Below are 18,907 nucleotides of genomic sequence, written 5' to 3'. Positions count from 1 at the left end.
CCTATCTTCAATTCTTTTGAGCAGATACCTAGGAGTGGAATTCCTGGGTCATAGTCTGGATTGATCCCAGGCCCTCGATCTCCAAAATCTGCCCTGGAAGCTCTTTGAGTCACTCTGGAGACTGGAACTTCTGACCCATTGGGCCTCAGTTTCCACAATGCAAGCAGGGCCATCCAGTGTCCCCCAGATGCTTCCTCCACCCTGAGCTCGGGATTAGGTCCTGCTCACTTTTGGGGGAAGAGGGGTAGTGACACAGGAAGTGGCCCTTTCCTGAAGCTGACCCAATGGGTGGGGCCATAGCAACCAGATACAGCGTTTGATTGCCGCTCCTTTGGGAGACCCATAACTCAGGAAACCCGAGGGGCCCCAGAGGAGAAAAGAGGAACTTAAAACCCAGAAGACCTCAGTGGTCTCCAAAGTTCACGAACGTCTGCACAACGCCTCTCAGGCCTGAAGGCCCCCATTTGATGCAGACATTTAATGTCTTTGCCCTTTAAACACACTCAGTGCTGAACTTGCTCCCCAGATCTCTGCCAGACAGAGAAGCCAGGGGCTTCATTCTTTCACTTTGCAGAAGAGGAAACAAGCACAGCCAGGTTCTGCCCCTTTTCCTCCTTGGGAAGAAATTGGGATGGGGGAGGAAGCACGGGATGGCTTGAACAATTACTTGGCTCACACCTGTGGACCTGGCTCTCCCGGCCCACCCCAGAGCTCCGGACCCTAACATGTTAAAACTAGAAACTTCTAGAGACTCAGACGCAGCCCGGACCTGACCGGGTTCGAATCTTCACCAACCGCAACCCCAACAATCTTCAAATCTGACTTGCAACTTTCCGAATGCCAGCCCACGGCATCCGGATTTCTGGGGGCTCAGCACAGATTTTCAGGTTCTGGAATATTCGAACTCCCTGAAGACCTGAAGAGCCCCTGGGTTCAACCTGCCTCCCTGCCCAACTTGTCAGTCTTCATGGAACACACATTGGACCAACCCTGAACCGGGCCCTGGGCCAGGGTTAGGAAGGAGATACTTGCACACCTCTAGCCGCGGGGAGCCCACTTTCCAGAGTGGGCGGGACCCGGGTGGTCCTGAGCCGGGACAAAGGCGGGGGAGGGGTGGAAGCGGTCCGCTGTGGCCCGACCTGGCCCGAGGGGGAAGGGGCGGGGCCGGGGGAGGAAGAAGGGAGGGGCCGGCGGGAGAGCCCGAGAAACTCGGCACAGCTGCGAGTCGGGGGCCTGGCGGGAGGGAGGGAACCCGGGCGGGCGGAAGAAGCAGAGCCGGGAAGGGCGGGGGCTCGAGCTCAGGTGAAACTCTTCCTCCTGCTCGCGAGCCAAGAGGAGTTAGGTATAAGGGGTCAAAGGCTGGAAAATTGCCTGAGGGTGAGTACTGGGAGCCCCTGAGGATCTGGCGGAACCCTGTTGTGGGGTGGGGGAGTCGGGGCTCTAGGGAAGCCTTGGTAGGTCCCTTGGGTCGGGTCTCTGCCGCGTTTACCCTGAAGAGGCCGGGAGATCCTGGAACCCCTGGTCTCAGTAACTCCGTCGCCCTCACCTGTCGGTAATAGTAGTCGCCAGCATCCCAAGGTGCGCGCAGTCACCCACGCCTGGGTAATGGGAGGAGACCGAGGCCACCTGGGGCTGTGGCATCTCTGATCCCGGGCACTGTCCCGTTGCAACCGTGGACACAGTGAAGGACGCTGGACCCCCGCCTCCCTCCCTTCTCCCAGGATAGGGTGGGATCTGAACTGAGGAGCGGAGGGCACTCGGTCTGCACTGGCCATTACTGTTACTGTTCTCTTTGAGATTGTTAGCGCGCCGATTGGCAGAGTCTGGGAACAGCACCCGGGTTCTCAGGTTGGATTTATTATTGTTTCTTGAGGGAACCACCGCTGACCCCCAGCCCTGCCAGGGGCTGGGCCAGGTTCTGGCCTGGGGACCCCAGCTCATGGGTTCCCCTGGGATTTTGATTCCTGCTCAGCCATTGCCTTGGCTGTGTGGCTTGCTTCTGGTTGCTCCTGGTCTCTGAATGCACCTCAGTTTCCCCTCTGTGAGGGAGGACAATGACCCGGCTTTTGTGAGAATGTCTGAGGTGTTAGCCAGTGAAAGCTTTTATGATGGGACACTTCTGGCCCCTGGGGAACCTCAAGCAAGTGGCTTTAGGTCTCTGAGCTTCAGTTTTGTTATGTGTCAAATGGACTTCATGGTATGGAATTGTGATGAAAGTGAAATGTCAGCGCTACGTTCACTCACTTGGGCCCACAGAATGTCTGCCATCACCTTAATTATATTAATAATAATTATTATTACAGTTACATCATTAGCCACCTTCCCAGGTTCTGGACCAACTTTCCCTCTGAGTCAGATTTGTTTTTTCATGGCCACTTTGCAGATGGGAAAATTGAGGACCCACTTCCTCTCCCCTTCCCTGCCCTTGCCCCAGGCCAGGGCCTCCTGTCACTCAGATCTGGGATTGAGGGCCGAGAGGGAGTTCTCTGGTTTTGAGGCTGACCCTGGGACCACCACTTCTTTTCTTTTTAATGGAGGTGCTGGGGATCGAACCAAGTACCTTGTGCATGCTACCATGCACTCTACCAACTGAGCTATATCCCTCACCTCATTTTTCCTTAAAAAAAACCTGTTTTTTTAAATAGGGAGCCACCACTTCTGGCTGCCTTGTCAGTTCCCAAGGTGACTGCCACACTAGGCTGAAGAATTCAGAGGAAGAGGTGTGGCCCCTGCGTCAAGTCACTGGGCCCCCCCTCTTAGCTGCCTAGGTGACAGCTCATGTTTGCCCAGCCCAGACTGGACACCCTCCCTTTCCTTCTCCCTCACACCCAGGGTGAGGAGATTGATTCCTGCAAGGTACTCTGGGTGTGGCGGAACCAAGGAGGGGCCTTGGACCTTCTCTGCTCCAGACCAGAGCCTGAGGAATTTCTAGACAAGCTGGCTTGGCCCAGGGACCCATCACCGAGTATCATCTTTTCCTGCTACTGGCCTCTGAGGCCCAGAGTGGGCAACAACTTGCCCGCTGCTCCTTATGAGCCAGGGAGGATGCCCGTTGTGGTCCCTCTGCCTGATGGGAGTCTGGCTCCACTTGACTGCCCACCCCCATGATGGGGAATTCACTACCAACATGGCGAACTAAAGGGGGTCCCACCAAGGGGGTAGTTAAAGGCAGGAATTGGGCTCCCACTTGACCTTTCTTGAATGAGTTCCTTGGCCTCTGTGTGCCTCAGTTTACCTAGCCATAACAATGAGGCAAACAGCCCTACCTCTCAGTTTCTGCAAGTGTGGAGTGTAAGTAAGCTCTTAGTAGAAAGGCTGTACTTGACCTGGTGTGTTAACTCTAATCTTGATTACATGACTCATTGGGTGTCATTAGTGAGGTTTCTCTTTGCATGAGAGAAAATAATGTGGTACAAGGCCTGACCAGGCTGAAGTTATGGGCGTCCTCCAGGAGCTTCCCAGAGGTCCAATTTCCTGGGTCAGCCCAGGATCACGGGAAGAGTCCAAGGCTGAACTGTGATGCACAGCCTGCCTCCCCCGGCCTTCATTTCCCCATCTAGGAAAGAGATGTACTTTGAGGCTCAGCTGTGGCCAGGCTGGCATTTAATCAGGGGTCTATGTCCAGCCCCAGACCCCTTCCTGGACCCATCCCAGACCCCGGAAGCTTCCGCAGTGGGGGAAGCTCGGCTCATCCAGTGAGTCATCCAGTACGAGCCCTGGGACCTGGAAACTGAGGACCTGAGGGTCTAAAAGGAGTGTGTTAGCCTTCCCCCACCCCCAACATTTCTTCCACGCCCAGGGGTTCACTGAAGCAAATGTTGGGTGTATGTTTGCATAAAATCTTTTTGCACACATCGTTTTACTAAAGGAGGGTCAGCTGATAATAAGCCCTTCTAAGAAATTATCTTTATTGGACTTTTCCTTCTTTTCTTTCCCTGTTTACATACGTAACTCATGCTTCTCATAAAAAGGGACAAGCCGGTCATTACTGGAAGGCCAAGCTGGTGTGAACTGGTGAGGGATCACTCTCCAGTCCAGCTGCTCAGGGCTCAAATCCCAGCGACCTGGCCCCTGGTAGGTGGGCTCCCTCCCTGTGCCTACCTTTCCCACCTGGGAACTGGACCCAGGGGCCTCCTTGAGAGGCTCAGTAAGAGTCACAGGGGCTCATCCGCAGGCCAGTGGTTCACACTCTCTCGACTCTCCCTTGTCGTTGAATCTCCAACCCCAGAACTTGCCCTTCTCTGGTGAAAACTGGCTTATTTGCTGCCTCTGTCCTGCACGAGCCCATCAGCTCCACTGTGGTTTCCCTCTATCATCTTGGCTGGGTGCCCAGAACCTAGATCAAGGCGTGGCACAAACCAGACACTCAGCGCATAGCAGTTACAGATGTGCGAGTGGTTAACAGTAACTGCTAGTCGTCATTGGCGGTGCTTCATACATCTGTGACTTGGAGAGGAGGCCACCGCATGGTCCTCTAGCCTTTCCAAGGGCTTGGGCCATTATGCACACAAATGAGGTTCTCCTGTCACCCCCTACCCCTCGCCTTACTTTTTGGCAGCCCCAGAATGTTCCGTGCCCCCATCCCCATCCACAGCCCAGCTGAGGGTAGGTGGGGCATGGAGGAGCACTGAAGACCGCAGTGGATCTGATATCTAGCACCGGAGGTGGGGGGGGCGGTGAACCGTGAGCAGCTGACACCAGCCGGCTTTGCAGACAAGAATGCTGAGGCGAGGGGATAGGAGCCCAGCTACCTGCCCTGAGTTGGCGGATGGTCAGTACCAGGATTTCCTTCCCCCAGGCCATCATCTCTCTCTGTCCTGAAGGCTGCAGGGTGAAGTGGGGAATGAGCTCTCATTTTCTGAATTCGGAAACTGAGTTCCAGCGGCTGGGCTGGTTGTGGGGCACCCAGGCGTGTGGGTCCCCGGGGCTGTGGTTGGGAGATGGGGAGGTGGGTGTGTGACAGGCCTGGAGAGGGACCCAGGATTCACCCTCTCCAAGCCTCAGTTTCCTCATCTGGAAATTGAGGGTGTCACATGGGGAATCATGTGACAGAGGCTTCCAAGTCAGTGTCAGGTGGGCTCCCACTGTGTGTGGACTAGTGCAGGGCAGTAGCGGGGTTCTGGTCCAGGCCCCAAGGGTGCTAGCAAGTGGAGCCTTGCCATCTGGACTGTGTGACAGTCTCACTTCCCCATGTGTCTCAGCCTCTCTGCCTTCCTGGCCTCCCAAGGGACAGTGACAAGAACAAGATGAGGAGGACAGAGGTGCCTGGAGCCATACGTGCCTGGGGCCTTACCAGGCCTTGGCTGTCCCTTGGGGGTGTAGGTAGAGGATGTGGGACCAGAGCACTGTCACCAGCAGGCGGGGTCCCTTATTAATTCTGCTGAGTGGTCAGCCCCTTCTGTACATCTAGTGTCTCATTAATATTCAATGATGTATTAATATTTAGTAATGTGTGTATATGCAATAAATCATGAATATTCAGTGACCATGTCTATTGATGCTTCAGGGCTGTTTAGTGGCTTGTTCATATCACATTCATCATGATAATGTTAACATTCATTCATGCATCACAGGTGTGCCTCACAACTATTAATTGTTGCCTTACAACTATTTCATACATTATAAATACTGAATGCCTCCTGCATATTTAGCAGATCATTAATATTTAGCACTTCACTAACATTTAGCGCTTCTTGCTCATTAAATGCATCATGAATATTTCAGTGCTGTGAATATCTGGCTCTTTAGCACATTAGGGGTATGTGGAACCAAGAGTATTCTATGCCTCTTGGTCCTGCCCCCTTGGCTCCACGGATGTGCTTGCTGCCTTATCAGGACTGAATCACCGTCATCCTCCAAGGCCCACAAGGTTCCAGGTAGGGAACAGTGGCCGCTGATGTGAGGCATAAGGAAATAGCCAATATGTGAGTCATCATTAGCATTTTCCCCTTGTGCAATAAACAGCAGTTAGTGTCACCTGGCCACACAGCTGTAGGGAACAAGACGCTGGGCCCCACCTCTGGGGCTCTAGGCTGGTGGGGAAAATGGACAGGAGAGAAGTGAGATTTGTCCAATGGTGGTAATTGTAGCAGAGGATAGCAGAGCCTGGGTGGGGTGTTTTAGCTGTGAGATTAGGGCCTCTAAGGAGATGAGGCCTGATGACCAAGGAAAACCAGAGGGAGGAGCAGGAGGGAAAGGCATCCCAGGTGGATGGAATGGCAGGTGCAAAGGCCCTGTGGCAGGGCTGAGCCTGGGGGTTTAAAGTACCTGTGAAGAGGCTGGTGTGGCTGGAGTGGAGAAGAGGGGGCAGAGGTCATTGAGGCTGGGGGAGAAGGAAGTTGAGTGAACCCCAGGGGGAGGCTCTTCAGTCTTAGCCAATGAAAACAAGTGGCTTTATTGTGTGTACTGGAGGAAACAGGCACTGAGTAATGAAATGGCAACAGTGCATGGAGGGCAAACAGCCCGGAACAGGACTGGCTGGTATTGCAGGGTGCAGGGTGAGGGGCCCTGAGAGTCAGCCCAGATGTCACTGCTATGACATAGTGGCACTATGGTCGGTAAGGAGGAATGCAGAGGAAGCCCTGCCAGGTGCAAGCGATATATGGATGTGCTCATCCATCAAATGCCTGATGGGCCTTCCTGGTTTACCTGCCAGACCCAGACACCACAGTAGGTCACTTGCTACCCCATAACGTCCCCATGTGAAAGGCTCAGTGACATCTCACATTCTGTTCTCCCTGGTCCATCCTACTCCATCCCCCACATCCAGGCTGTAAACATGGATGACTCAACCTATTTGCTGAACTCACCCATGTTCCTACACTTCGCTAGCCAGCCCCTATCCAGGCCCCAAAATTCTGCGTATCGCTGCTCTGGCCCCTACTCCTGCCTTGATTATCCTTTCCCCTTCCACGACCACAGAGGACTTCTTAAAAGCATAAATCAGGGGTCAGGGAAGGTATAGCTCAGTGGTAGAGTGCGTGCCTAGCCTGCATGAGGTCCTGGGTTCAATCCCCAGTACCTCTGTTAAAATTAATGAATAAATAAACTTAATTATCCCCTCCCCTGAAAACAAACCAAAAAATTGAAAATAAAAAAAGCATAAATCAATCTTGTCCCTGCTCACACACTCTCCATAGCTCCTTATTGCTCCTCACCTGCAACATAAGAGCTTCTTCATGGTCTGCCCCATTTCCCAATCCTCTCCCTGGCATCATCTGGCAACCCTGCCATCATCTCTCTCCTCTTCCTCTGCTCCAGCCACACCACCTCCTCTCCCTTCAATACCCTCAATTTGTGCCCACCTCAGGGCCTTTACACTTAGTGTGCCCTCTGCCTAGGACGCCCTTCCCCCAAGACTCTGCTCAGGTGACTTCCTGTCATCCTTCAGGATGTCCCCAGTCCAGTCAGGTCCCTCCTCTGCCACAGATCTCTCCTTCTTCAACAGCATTTATCACAGTTGCTACTAAACTAATCATTACATCACGTATTAATATCATAAGGGAGGGGCTGGCTTGGCCATGGCTGCATCCCCAGCAGCCTGCATATTGTAGGTGCTCAGTAAATACTCTATGACCCATGAGTCAGCGCAACCGGTAAAACAGTTGGATTCATGCATGTTTGCAGATTTACTCACCAGTCTCCCCCACCCCACCTCACCCCAGGATGGCCCAGCAGGGCAGTGATGGCCAGACTGGGCCCTGGGGTTCTCTGTCCTTCATCAGATGTTTAGTGTATGGTTCTTTGTGGCAGATTCTGGAAGGCTCTGATGTCCAGGTGGGGAATCTCCCACAATTCTGTATCGTGGAAAACTAGGGGGTGGACAGACCCCACCCATTGGAGTTTGGGGTTCCAATCCTGCTTTATACTGAACCTCAATATTCTTTTCTGTAAGTGGGGGCTCTGATGGCACCAAAGGATGATGAGTTAAGGTCACCAAGGTTGTCACTGCATAGTCAGTGCATGACAAACCCTTTGTTGCTCAGTCAAAAGTGACCCATTGAGTGTGTGTGCAGGGAGGGGAGTGTTCTCAGCACTTCCACGTCTTGAGAGGAAACAGACTCTCAAGGAGAAGTAACTCACCAAGGTTAACTCAGAGCAAAGACAGAACATTCAACAAGGAATCTGACTTCTCTATTCCCTGCTCCTACACCCTTCATGGCTCCCTCTTTCCCCCAGAAAACAGCCTCACTTCTCAGTCTGGCGTTCAAGGTCTTTACAGTGCCTGGCCCCACCCCCCTAGCCTCAGAACTCACTCCCTCTCCAAATTCTGCTTTTCAGCAAAATAAACTACACACAGTTCCTTGAATAGGCTTTGTTTTCTTTCTCTCGCTTGCTTTCCACTCCCCTTCCTTGCTTTTGTATTTGCTCTCTTCTCTACCTGAACTCCCCTTGGTGAACTCATATGCATTCTTCAAAGCCTCAGCTTCAATATCCTTGTGTCTTCTTCTGGCCTAGCCCGGATCACACAGGTGTCTGGATTTGTCTCCCCCATACTGAGGGCTCCTAGGGGGCCAGGCTCAGGATTGAGGCTTCTCAGTTTCTCCAGAACCTGTTTGTTGAATGAATGATTGAATGATTGAGTGAATGAGTGAAAAGTTTTCGTATGTGTGTCTTGGGATAAGAGCCGCTGAGACGCTTCTCCAGGTTGAAGGATTTGGAGACAATGTGGGTTTCTGTGGTAATGAGAGACAGCCTCTCGGTCACTTTGGGGACCACTCTCTGAACTGTACCTCCTCATCTGTAAAATGGAGGTGGAGATTCCCCTAGAGTTATTCAGACTCTGCAAACTTCAGAGTGAGCAGCTATATGGACTTCCACAAGCCCAGTAGTTCCACTTTACAATGAGAACTGGGGAAGGGAGAGGGCAGAATCTTGGGTGGGGGTCAGGAAATCAGAAGCAGGCCTAAGAAGAACTTCTCATCAACCACCCAGCTCCACCAGCAAAGGCCTCAGAGTTGCTGCACAGTTGCTTGGAGGAAGTAATGCCAAGAGGCATCCCCTCCCTGGCGAAGCCAAGCGCCTAAGCCCCAGCCTCTCCCACAGTAGGCATGGGGTCCCAGTCCCTTCAGACGGTAAGGCCTGTAAGGAGAGGTTGGTGACTACCTGGGGTGCAGCTCTCTGAGGCACCCAGCAAGGTTTCCCGGACCAATGAATCCCCAGCTCTCTCAGCCTGGCTGAAAGGGGGACCCAAAGATTCTTTCTTATAGTAGTGTGGTTGTGGCATCTTGTGAGTTTGGGGACATTTCCTGCTTGAAGTTTTAAGGGGCCCTGAGTTAGCGGGGGCCTTGGTGGATAGAAAAGGGAAAGGGATCTTGGATGCTTTCATGGAAGTCTGGTAGAGGGGGGAGAAGTGAGCTTCCATCACCACCCTGCCTCCCAATATTTAAGCTCTCAGACCCCAGTCAGGAACCTCATGGGGGCTGGGAGGGTGGAGTTGCTGTGAGATCCTTCCATTTAGAGAAACCAGAGCCCTGGCAAGAAGTCAGGAATGCAGGTAGCCAACAAAGAGCAGGCATTCCATATGCAAAGAGTTCTTACAAATGAACAAGAAGGAAAATGCAAGGAAAAGAACAGGAATTAATGGAATTATTTAAGACCAAATGGCCACCCCAGACACCCTGATTTTAGTAATATGAGCTGGTTAGTCATTTTACCTCTTCTCACACCGTCTTCCTCCCCAATGACCAGGTTGGGCTGAGTTGTAAATTTCCTGTTTGCCGAGATAGCTTTGTTTTGGAGCTCTTGTTTGGAACTAACAAACACATTCCCAGCGAACTGATCCTTGACCATTTAGCTTTGATGTCCTATTATTTAATAAATGTTTCCTAAATAGAGAAGTAATATAGAAATAAACAATAATAAATCTCATAAATGCTCCATAGGATGAATTTATCTAAACCTGTATCAAGCTTGTTTGTTCAGTCCCTGATCTTCCTCTTCTGATCCTTCCTCCTTCTGAGTTCTCTATTCCAGTTTCTGTATTTGTTTAAGCCAGGATTTCTCAACCTTGACAATGTAACATTTGGGGCTGGGTCATCCTCTGTGGTGGGGTTATCCTGTGACATTTAGGATGTTAATTTAAGCTGCATCCCTGGCCTCCACACACTCGATGCCGCCATTAGCAGTCCCATATCTCCACCCTGCCCAAATCATGTACAACCAAAAATGTCTGCAGACACTGCTATCCCCTTGGGAGCAGAATAACTCCTGACTGAAAACTGATTCAGACCCTAAACTTCAGAGGGGGTTGGGGGTGAATCACCCTCTAAATTTTCACAAATTCTTTTCTTTTTTGCATAGTACTTTTTTTTTTAAAGGTTTCACTTTTTAAACTTATTTTTTGTTTTAAAATTTTTACTTATTTGTTTACTTCTGGGAGGTGGGTAATTAGGTTTATTTATTCATTTTAATGGAGGTACTGGGGATTGAACCCAGGACCTCATGCATGCTAACTGTGCACGCCACCACTGAGCTATATCCTCCCCCTAAATTTTCACAAGATCTTAATGAGAGTGTCCCTTGGCCAGGAGTTGGGGTGCCAGGAACACTCTTGCCTTCCAGCATCTGTGGGTCTCTGGCCACGAGTGTCACCTGTGACACCTCTAATCTGATTTCCTTTTTGGTGACTTGGTCTTTCTGTGGCAGCTCATGAGTTCTTTCCCATCCTTAGAGCTCAAGGATCTGCCAGGTTTGCCTGGGAATGTGCCTTCTTGTGGTCCACCCTGGACTCCGGCCCCTCTTCAGGAAAATGCCCTTCTAGGAGTCTGTTCATCTCTACATCACATTTGTCAGTTCGGTCTCCTCTCAAGATTGTGATTTGCCTTTTTGCGTCTCTTAGTCCTCCAGAAAGTGCCCACCCCCACCAGACTGGCAGCCAGGGACGCCACAGCAACAAGACAGGCTGCCTGCAGGCAGGGTCCCCAGCTGCTCAGGCCCCACCAGGCCAGTCCCACTTCAGGGCCTTTGCATCTGCTCTTTCCCCCACCTGGGATCTTTTCCCTGGACCTCAGCCATGGTGGCTTCTCAGTGCCACTCGTATCCCAGCTTAATATGTCAACCAGACATCAAAATCCACACCTGCCACCAGACCTCGTTTCCTCCCATGGCATTTGTTCCCTCGCATCATTTCATTGAGATTTTCATTTAGTGTCTGTTCCCCCTCAAGAGTGTGGGTTCCAACGTGGCAGTGACATTTAGGTATCCCGTGCCAGTGTGTCACTGTGTCCCCAGCTCCCAGGAGGTGTCTGGCACTCAGAAGCACAATAAATATTGGCTTGAATGAATGAGTGTATAAATTCATTCTGAGAGTCAGTATTTTTTCAGATACTGTGATATTCCAGCATTCATTCATTCATTTATTCAACACATATATTGAGCACCTACTTTGCCCCAAGCACAGTTCTGGGTGCTGGAGATAACTGCATGGAGCTCGTGTTCTGGTGGGGAAGTTGGATGAGAAACAGTCCATTTTTTAAGTTCTGTCATGTATTTTAGGAGGTGAAAAGTGCTGTGGAAGAAAGAAAAAGTGGGCTAAGATTGGAGATCAGGACTGCCAGTGAGATGGTGTATCCTGAGGAGGTCTCCCTGAGAAGGGGATATTTGAACAAAGACAGGATGCAGATGAAGGAGGGAGTTGTGTGGAAATATGGGGAAGCAGGCAGAGGAGACAACCTATGCAAAGATCCTGAGGCAGGACCATGCCTAGTATGTTTGAGGTTAAAATCCCAATAGTACTCTTACATAGACTTACTTCTCAGTTTATTTTGAAGCTCAGAGAGGTCAAGCTTCTTTCCCAAGGTCACACAGCAGAACTTGTGGAGTGGGATCTGAGCCCTGCTTCAGGGAGATGCCTAACTGGGGAGGCCTTGGCCAAGCAGTGTGCAGAAACAGTGATGGGGAAATGGCCTCATGGATCAGCAAAGGAGGCCCCGTCCCCAACAGCAGCACTAATTTGCTGAAATGGGAAGCTACTCTTTTCTTCTTCCCTGGCAATAGCTGGGTGGGGTTGCTTCAAGCTGGAGGGGCCTACCAGAATCCACTGACTGCCCCACCATGTTTCAGATACCAGCGGGGAGAACAAGGAGACCTCAGACCAGGAAGGACACCCTGAGGCAATCTAAGGTAAGTGCTGAAGTTCACATATTCATTCAACAGTCGTTGAATGCCCACTAGGTACTAGGTGCTGGGAGCGCCCTTCACATCTGCACAACCTAGTGAGTTGGGGATTGTTCAGATGCCCCCTTTAAAGCTGAAGAAACCGAGGCCCAGAGTATGGAGGGCACACAACCAGGGAGTGATGAAGTCAGGATTTAAATCCAGGAATTGGGCTCCAGAGTCTGCACCCCGCTGGGGTAAGCCAATAAATGTTTGCTGAATGGGTAAGTCCTGCCTTGGGTCTAATCTGGTACTTTCATGCTGCAGTGGAAAATTGATCCTAAAATTTAAGGCTAGGAAACAGCACAGATACCACTTTTTCCAGACAAAAGGACACTAAGGGAGTCCAAGGAAACCTGCGAAAGGGATCTGGGCAGGAGTCCAAGGGCTCTGCCTAGATATGGGAAAGGAAGTCTTCTAAGAGGAAGGGTTTTGAAGGATAAATAAGAGCTTGCCAGAGAGAAACTTAATGAATTTACTTTTATTCATAAATTCATTCGCGCACTCCCTGCTTCCCTCATGTGTCTGTCTCATGCTGGAAAGTGCCAGGACCCTCAAGAAGCCCTCAGTCTTGGGAAGAAAAAGTCAGACTCAGATACCCCCATGGAATCATGACTGAGCCAGAGAGGGATATGGGGCTAGAGGTGCCAAGTAGGAAAACAGGACTCTTCCTGAGGGATCAAAGAGGGCTTCTCAGAGACAATAATTTGAGATGGGTTTTAAAGGATGAATAGGAGTTTGCCAAGGAAGATAGCTTTGAGACATGCTGGGCCTGAGGGGTCTGTGAAGAGCCAGGGCTCATGCTCAGCTCACAGGAGCCTTAACAATAGTCAAGAAGAATAAATGATGGTTATAGCGGAATCCCAGAAGCTCAGAGCGCCAACCCCCGGTGGGGGGAGGGGGGTGAAGCGGGAGAAAAGGGACGCAGGAAGGATGCCAGCAGCTCTCAATGGCTAAAAAGGGCATGCTCTGTCTCTCTCAGGAAGGCTCCTGGGCCATCTCTGAGGTGGCAGACAGGAAGAAGACCAGGTTGGATGGAGGGATTCTAGGCACATGGCATCTGGGGAGCTTACCTAGGCATCACCATGCCTCAGCTCTCTGTGTAAATATTGAACCCCAGCAGGGCCTGGGCAACCATCAAAGCCAATATGGGGTCCTGGAGGAGGTGCAGGTGGGTAATCTATGATGAATTTCAATATTTTACCAACCAGAGCAACTGTACAGCTGCCGCCAGGTATTGGGGTCCCCAGGTACCTCAGGAAAAGTGCTTGGCCCATCTGGCAGCTTCCGGCATCTTCAGTGAGTGTTACTGTCTGCAGGAGCTGCCCAGCGGTCTCCGCAGACCAACCCCAAACCTGCGCTGACCAGGATGAGGTATCTCCGGCCCCTGCGGGTAGAGGTGGGCCTGGTTGTGGCTCTGAGCGCCATCATCCTCCTCCTCGTCTTCAGTCTGCACACGTCACCACCCACCTGCCTGGGCCTGAAGGAGCCACTGTCTCTGCCGCCACCTGCACCACCGGTCACCCCCATGGCTCTGGTCTGGCCCTCGCCACCCTCCCACCCACCACCTGCCCCCTGCCTGGCCAATACCTCCATGGCGGCCCTGCAGGACTTCGCGGGGCAGCCGCAGCACATACGCAACTTCCTGCTGTACAAACACTGCCGCCACTTCCAGCTGCTGCTGGACGTGCCACCGGACAAGTGTGCACAGCCAGTCTTCCTGCTGCTAGTGATCAAGTCCTCGCCCAGGAATTACGAGCGCCGGGAGCTGGTGCGGCGCACGTGGGGCCACGAACGCCAGGTGCACGGCGTCCAGCTGCGCCGCATTTTCCTTGTGGGCACAGACCCCAACCCACTGGAGGCCCGCAAGGTCAACCGGCTGTTGGCCATAGAGGCGCAGACCCATGGTGACATCCTGCAGTGGGATTTCTATGACTCATTCTTCAACCTCACGCTCAAGCAGGTGGGCTCGGGGTGGGGGGCGGTAACCTGATGGGGGCCACCCAGGCTTCCTGCCCAAATTGCCACCACTTCCTCTTAGGGACCCTGGGGACCAGAAGCCCCCATCAACCTCACCCCATCCCCTCTACTGTCCTCATGGTGACCTGAAGTCTTCTTCCTCTAGGAGGAGCAGGGAGAAGGGACTGAGTGGCGGGAGCTTACAAGCCTGGCTCTCGAAGCCTTGATGACCTGAATTCAAATCCAGGCTCTGCTTCTTACTAGCTGTTTGTCCTGCATTACTATTCACCTCTCTGTGCCTCAGTCTCCTCATCAGGGAAAGGGGATATTAGTTTGACCCACCCACCTCTGAAGGATGCTGTGTGGATTACATGAGATGATTATTTCTAAGGCACCTGAACCAGTGCCAAGTGCTCAAATAACACTGGCAATGGGGTGGGGGCGGGGGAGCACTGAACAGACATTTTATTTCTTTGTTCTGGTCTGTCTCCCCATGAGGCCCAGATCTGTGCAGTAGGTGAACAGTAAAGACCTTTTTGATGGACAGGAAACCATGAGAGGTAGAGAATCCTGTGCATTCACAGAGGAGGAAGTGAAGGCTCCAAGGACCCACCCAGGTGGGAGTGGGCCAAGCTGAGTAGAGCCGAGAGTTGAGGGGCCAGTGCAGGTTCCTGCTCATAGTAAGTACAGACAGGTCTGGGTTCAAGACCTTGAGTTACAACTTGTCTGTTGTATAACCTTGCTCAAGGCACCTTCCCTGGGGAGCCTCTGCTTTCTCATCTGTAAAAGGGGTTGAGGACCACACCTGCCTCCTAAAATTGTATTAGGGATTCAAGATAAGGTGGGCACTGAGGACAGTGCTCTGCATGCAGCAAAAGTTATAGAGGTCATGAAGCCAAGGTGAGCAGAGAGCTCAGCACCTCCCAACATGGCTTGTTCTTAACTCAAAACAAAAAAGCATGTGATATAACATCAACTTGATAAATATGAATCCAGTGCCTATGAAATATTGACCCCACCCTGGGTCCTGGGGAGATGACACAGAGGAGAGACACAGCCCCCACGCAGGAGGAGCCCAGAATTTGGTGGGGGAAGTAGATGTTAAAAAACAATCATATAAGTAATTATTTAACAGCAGTGCTTGGCCAGGCAGAGTCAGAAGGAATAGCAATAAATGTAAATGTGACAATTTTTGAGCACTTCTTGGTGCTTTGTGGAGCATCATCTCTGTAGATCCCCAACACCTGGAAGCGGTTCCTACAATGAGCCCTGTCTAGTAAATTGGAATCTGAGGCATAGAGGGGCAACCAGCTGCAAAGGCCACCCCAGAGTGGGGCTAGCCTTGACTGGTCTAACTGGGCTGGGATGGCCAACAGAGACCCAAAACTGATGGTCCCAGGCATCATGCCTGCATACCCTGTCCACCCCACCTGCAGGTGCTCTTCCTACAGTGGCAGGAGACTCGGTGCACCAATGCCAGCTTCGTGCTCAATGGAGATGATGACGTCTTTGCACACACAGACAACATGGTCTCCTACCTGCAGGACCATGACCCTGACCACCACCTCTTCGTGGGACAACTGATCTACAATGTGGGCCCTATCCGGTCTCCCTGGAGCAAGTACTATGTGCCAAAGGTGGTGACAAAGGAGGAACACTACCCACCCTACTGTGGGGGGGGTGGCTTCCTGTTGTCCCGCTTCACGGCCACCGCCCTGCGCCGGGCTGCCCCCACCCTCGAACTCTTCCCCATTGATGATGTCTTCCTGGGCATGTGCCTGAAGCAGGAGGGCCTGCAGCCTGCTTCACATAGTGGTATCCGCACATCTGGCGTTCAGGCCCCCTCCAGCCGCCTGTCCTCCTTTGACCCCTGCTTCTACCGAGAGCTGCTGCTGGTACATCGCTTCTTGCCATATGAGATGCTGCTCATGTGGGATGCGCTGAGCCAGCCCAACCTCTCCTGTGGCAAGCGGACACAGATCTACTGAGGTGGTGTCAGGGCCCCAGGCCTCAAGGCTCTTGTCTCCATCCCCATGAGAAGGGCAACATCCTCCTCCCAGGAAGCTAAGACCTTTGTCCTCCTAAGTGGGCGGGGCCTAGGAGATCACCAGGGAGGGTTAGATGAGTGAATTGTCTGGCTGGTAAATTCCTACACATCATTCAAACCCCGCCCCCTAGTACTACCCACGCTGTGTTCCATCATCCTCCCTAGACTCTCAGCTGGAGGGGTCGTCTTTTTCCCTGGTAGCTAATGGCAGAAGCACTTCTGCCAGGGTCCCAGCTGCTGCTGCTGCTGTGTCCATTCCATTTCAGGCGATGTCCCACTTCCCAGCCCTGACCTTGATCATGGGCTGGACCCTAAGCAGTGACCAGCCTCTCCTTGGTGGTGAACCTGCCATGGTGAGTGAGTGCCAGCCACGTTCAAGGCCAATTGAGAACTCCTGGGTCCATGTGTAGCTGAAATGATAAGCACTTTTCAGCTGGGGAAAGAGGGGTTCTGTTTTCCATCCCTCCCAGGTCTAGGACCCCTCAGATGGTAGGAGCCACCAGAGGGGCTGTGAACAGGACCGTCCCCTCCCTGCTTGTGGCAGCAAGTGCTCAAATGGTAGAAGCACTGGGCAGTTATCTGTCTCAGGCTACAGAGCTTAGAATTTCTGTAGTCCGTGGCAGGACCCAGTCTCCACACATGTGTGCCCCAAGAATTCAGGGAACAGTACTGGGGCCAGAGCATGTGCACAGACTCACCTCAGTGCCCAGAGAAGAGGGAGATTCAAGTACTTGGGGGACCTTAGCTCTCTGGACCTAGGACTGGCCCCCACCCCAGTGTATCTTTCAGATTGAGGAGATCCAGGTGAGCTGGTAACCCCTGACCCCCAGCCCTCCTGGCATCAGACAGGTGCCTGAGACTTAGGCTTCGCAGGCGTTGGGGCAGTGGCAGGGGGACCTCAGATGGCAGAGTGAGCATGGCGAGTAGGTCCTCAGGGAATAAAATGTTTTGTGAAGACTTAGAGGTCTTTTTTTTTTTAGTGATTTACAAGTTTTAATACAGATCAGTCTACATTTATCCATAAAAGTCTCATTTCCAGAAGAAAATACACAGGAGTGAAAACAGGATATGGATAAAGTAGAGGATATCAAAGTTTCTATCAGGCAGGTCTGACATCATCCCTCCCCTGCTCACACACCCTCCATGGCTCCCTATTGCCCCCAGCTCATCCTCTCCCAAGACTGATGGCAGGCTCAAGAGAGATTGGCACAGGGGTGAAACAGCTCCTGGCTGCCTGATCCCACCTGCTTCTGGCAAGACATCTTCCGAATCCCATGCCAGCCACCACCCACCTCCCCTCTCTTCACTGGGCTCACCTCCTCTCCTGCTGAGACAGCAGTTCTATTGTCCTCTGTCCACTTCCTTATCTCCCTTCTTTCAGTATGGATTGTATATCTACTGTGTGCTATGCGCCTTGCCCTGTACGCCTCCTCCGAGCCCCATGGGAAAGGTCACTGGGCACTGACTCAGCTTATTGTGATGAGACAAACCTGTGAACAATCAAATAGGAAGTTACCATAAATGGTAAGAGCTTTGAGGAGAATTAAAATGAAGACACACAGTGATCGGGTCAAGCTAGCCAGGAGGTCAAGGGGCTGGGACTGAAGGAGGAGGCTATGGCCTCGGGGAGAAGTGAAAGAAGGATGTTCTAGACAGAGGGCATGGCAAGGCCCTGAGGAGGGATGATCTGGAAGCATTCAAATTGCAGCCAGGAGGCTGTGGCTGGAGCTTGGTGAGCGAGGAGGAGATGCAGGAAGAGGAGACAGGAGGTCACAGCAACTAGCCACGTGGGGCTTTGTGGGCTGGGGTGAAGAGACACAGGATTATTTTGAAGGTGATGGCACCTTTGGAGCAAGGAAATGACATGATTGATTTTTAAGTTTAAAGAAGCCCTGTGGCTCCTGTGGGGACTGTTGGGAAGGATGGTGGAGGCTGAGGCAGCATCCAAGCAAGAGGAGGCAAATCTGGATGAGGCAGGGGCTGCAGGGGTTTCTACCTGGTAGATCTGAACGCATCCTGCCCCTGATTGCACACTGTCTGTGGCTCCCCATTGCCCTCAGGCGAGCGTGCTGCTCCCCAGCTGTACTGGATTGAATAGTGGCTCACAAAATTTCACGTTCACCCAGAACCTCAGAATATGGCTTTATTTGGAAATAGGGTCTTTGCAGATGTGACTGAGGTGGAGATGGAGATGTGATCATCTTGGATTGAGGTGGGCTCTGAATCCAATGAGAGTGTCTTTATAAGAGGCAGAAATGAGAGGGGAGAGTATAGCTCAGTGGTAGAGTGTGTTCTCAGCATGCAGGAGGTCCTGGGTTCAATCCCCAGTCCTTCTGTTAAAATAAATAAAAACCTAAGTACTCCCCCCAAAAATAAAATAAATAAAATTTAAAAAGAAGGAAATGAACACAGAGAGAGGCACAGGAAAGAAGACCACGTGAAGGTGGAGGCAGAGCTTACGGAAGCCTTAGGAAAGTAATATACATGTGAACAGATGACGTCTTCAAATACCTTGTCATTTTTTTCAAGAGGGTCGTATGTCCAGTTCCCATCTCAGGATGAAGGGAGGATGCAAGTGAAAAGAATGGTGAGAGTTGGATGAATAAATATTTACTGTGACTCATTCAGACAGCTGTGTGGTGTGTCTACTGATAAGTGCGCATCAAGTGAGGTTAAGGTCCCCCATGAATCATTACAGAGACTTGCCTTCAAATCCTGCACTTGGCCATTCCCTCCTTGTCTGAC

At 51.8% G+C, this 18,907-nt stretch overlaps 1 protein-coding gene across 2 annotated transcripts; it reads left to right on the top strand.

Annotated features, from left to right (window-relative positions):
• Positions 1-1,216: 1,216 nt before the first annotated feature.
• Positions 1,217-18,789, top strand: B3GNT3 (UDP-GlcNAc:betaGal beta-1,3-N-acetylglucosaminyltransferase 3). Of its 2 annotated transcripts, none has more exons than XM_010972134.3 (4): positions 1,217-1,377; positions 12,064-12,123; positions 13,476-14,119; positions 15,552-18,789. In XM_010972134.3, exons 3-4 carry the CDS (start codon positions 13,526-13,528, stop codon positions 16,101-16,103), a joined length of 1,146 nt encoding a protein of 381 aa, XP_010970436.1. In that variant the 5' UTR covers positions 1,217-1,377; positions 12,064-12,123; positions 13,476-13,525; the 3' UTR covers positions 16,104-18,789. The 2 variants fall into 2 exon arrangements, with proteins under 2 accessions (XP_010970436.1, XP_045364084.1); XM_045508128.2 differs by having other exon boundaries at positions 13,368-14,119.
• Positions 18,790-18,907: the final 118 nt, after the last annotated feature.

Source organism: Camelus bactrianus, chromosome 22 (genome assembly GCF_048773025.1).
Source record: "Camelus bactrianus isolate YW-2024 breed Bactrian camel chromosome 22, ASM4877302v1, whole genome shotgun sequence".
In the NCBI taxonomy this organism is placed as follows: Eukaryota; Metazoa; Chordata; class Mammalia; order Artiodactyla; family Camelidae; genus Camelus; species Camelus bactrianus.
The sequence above is the reverse complement of the archived record's forward strand: the minus strand, read 5'-3'. Positions and strand labels throughout refer to the sequence as shown.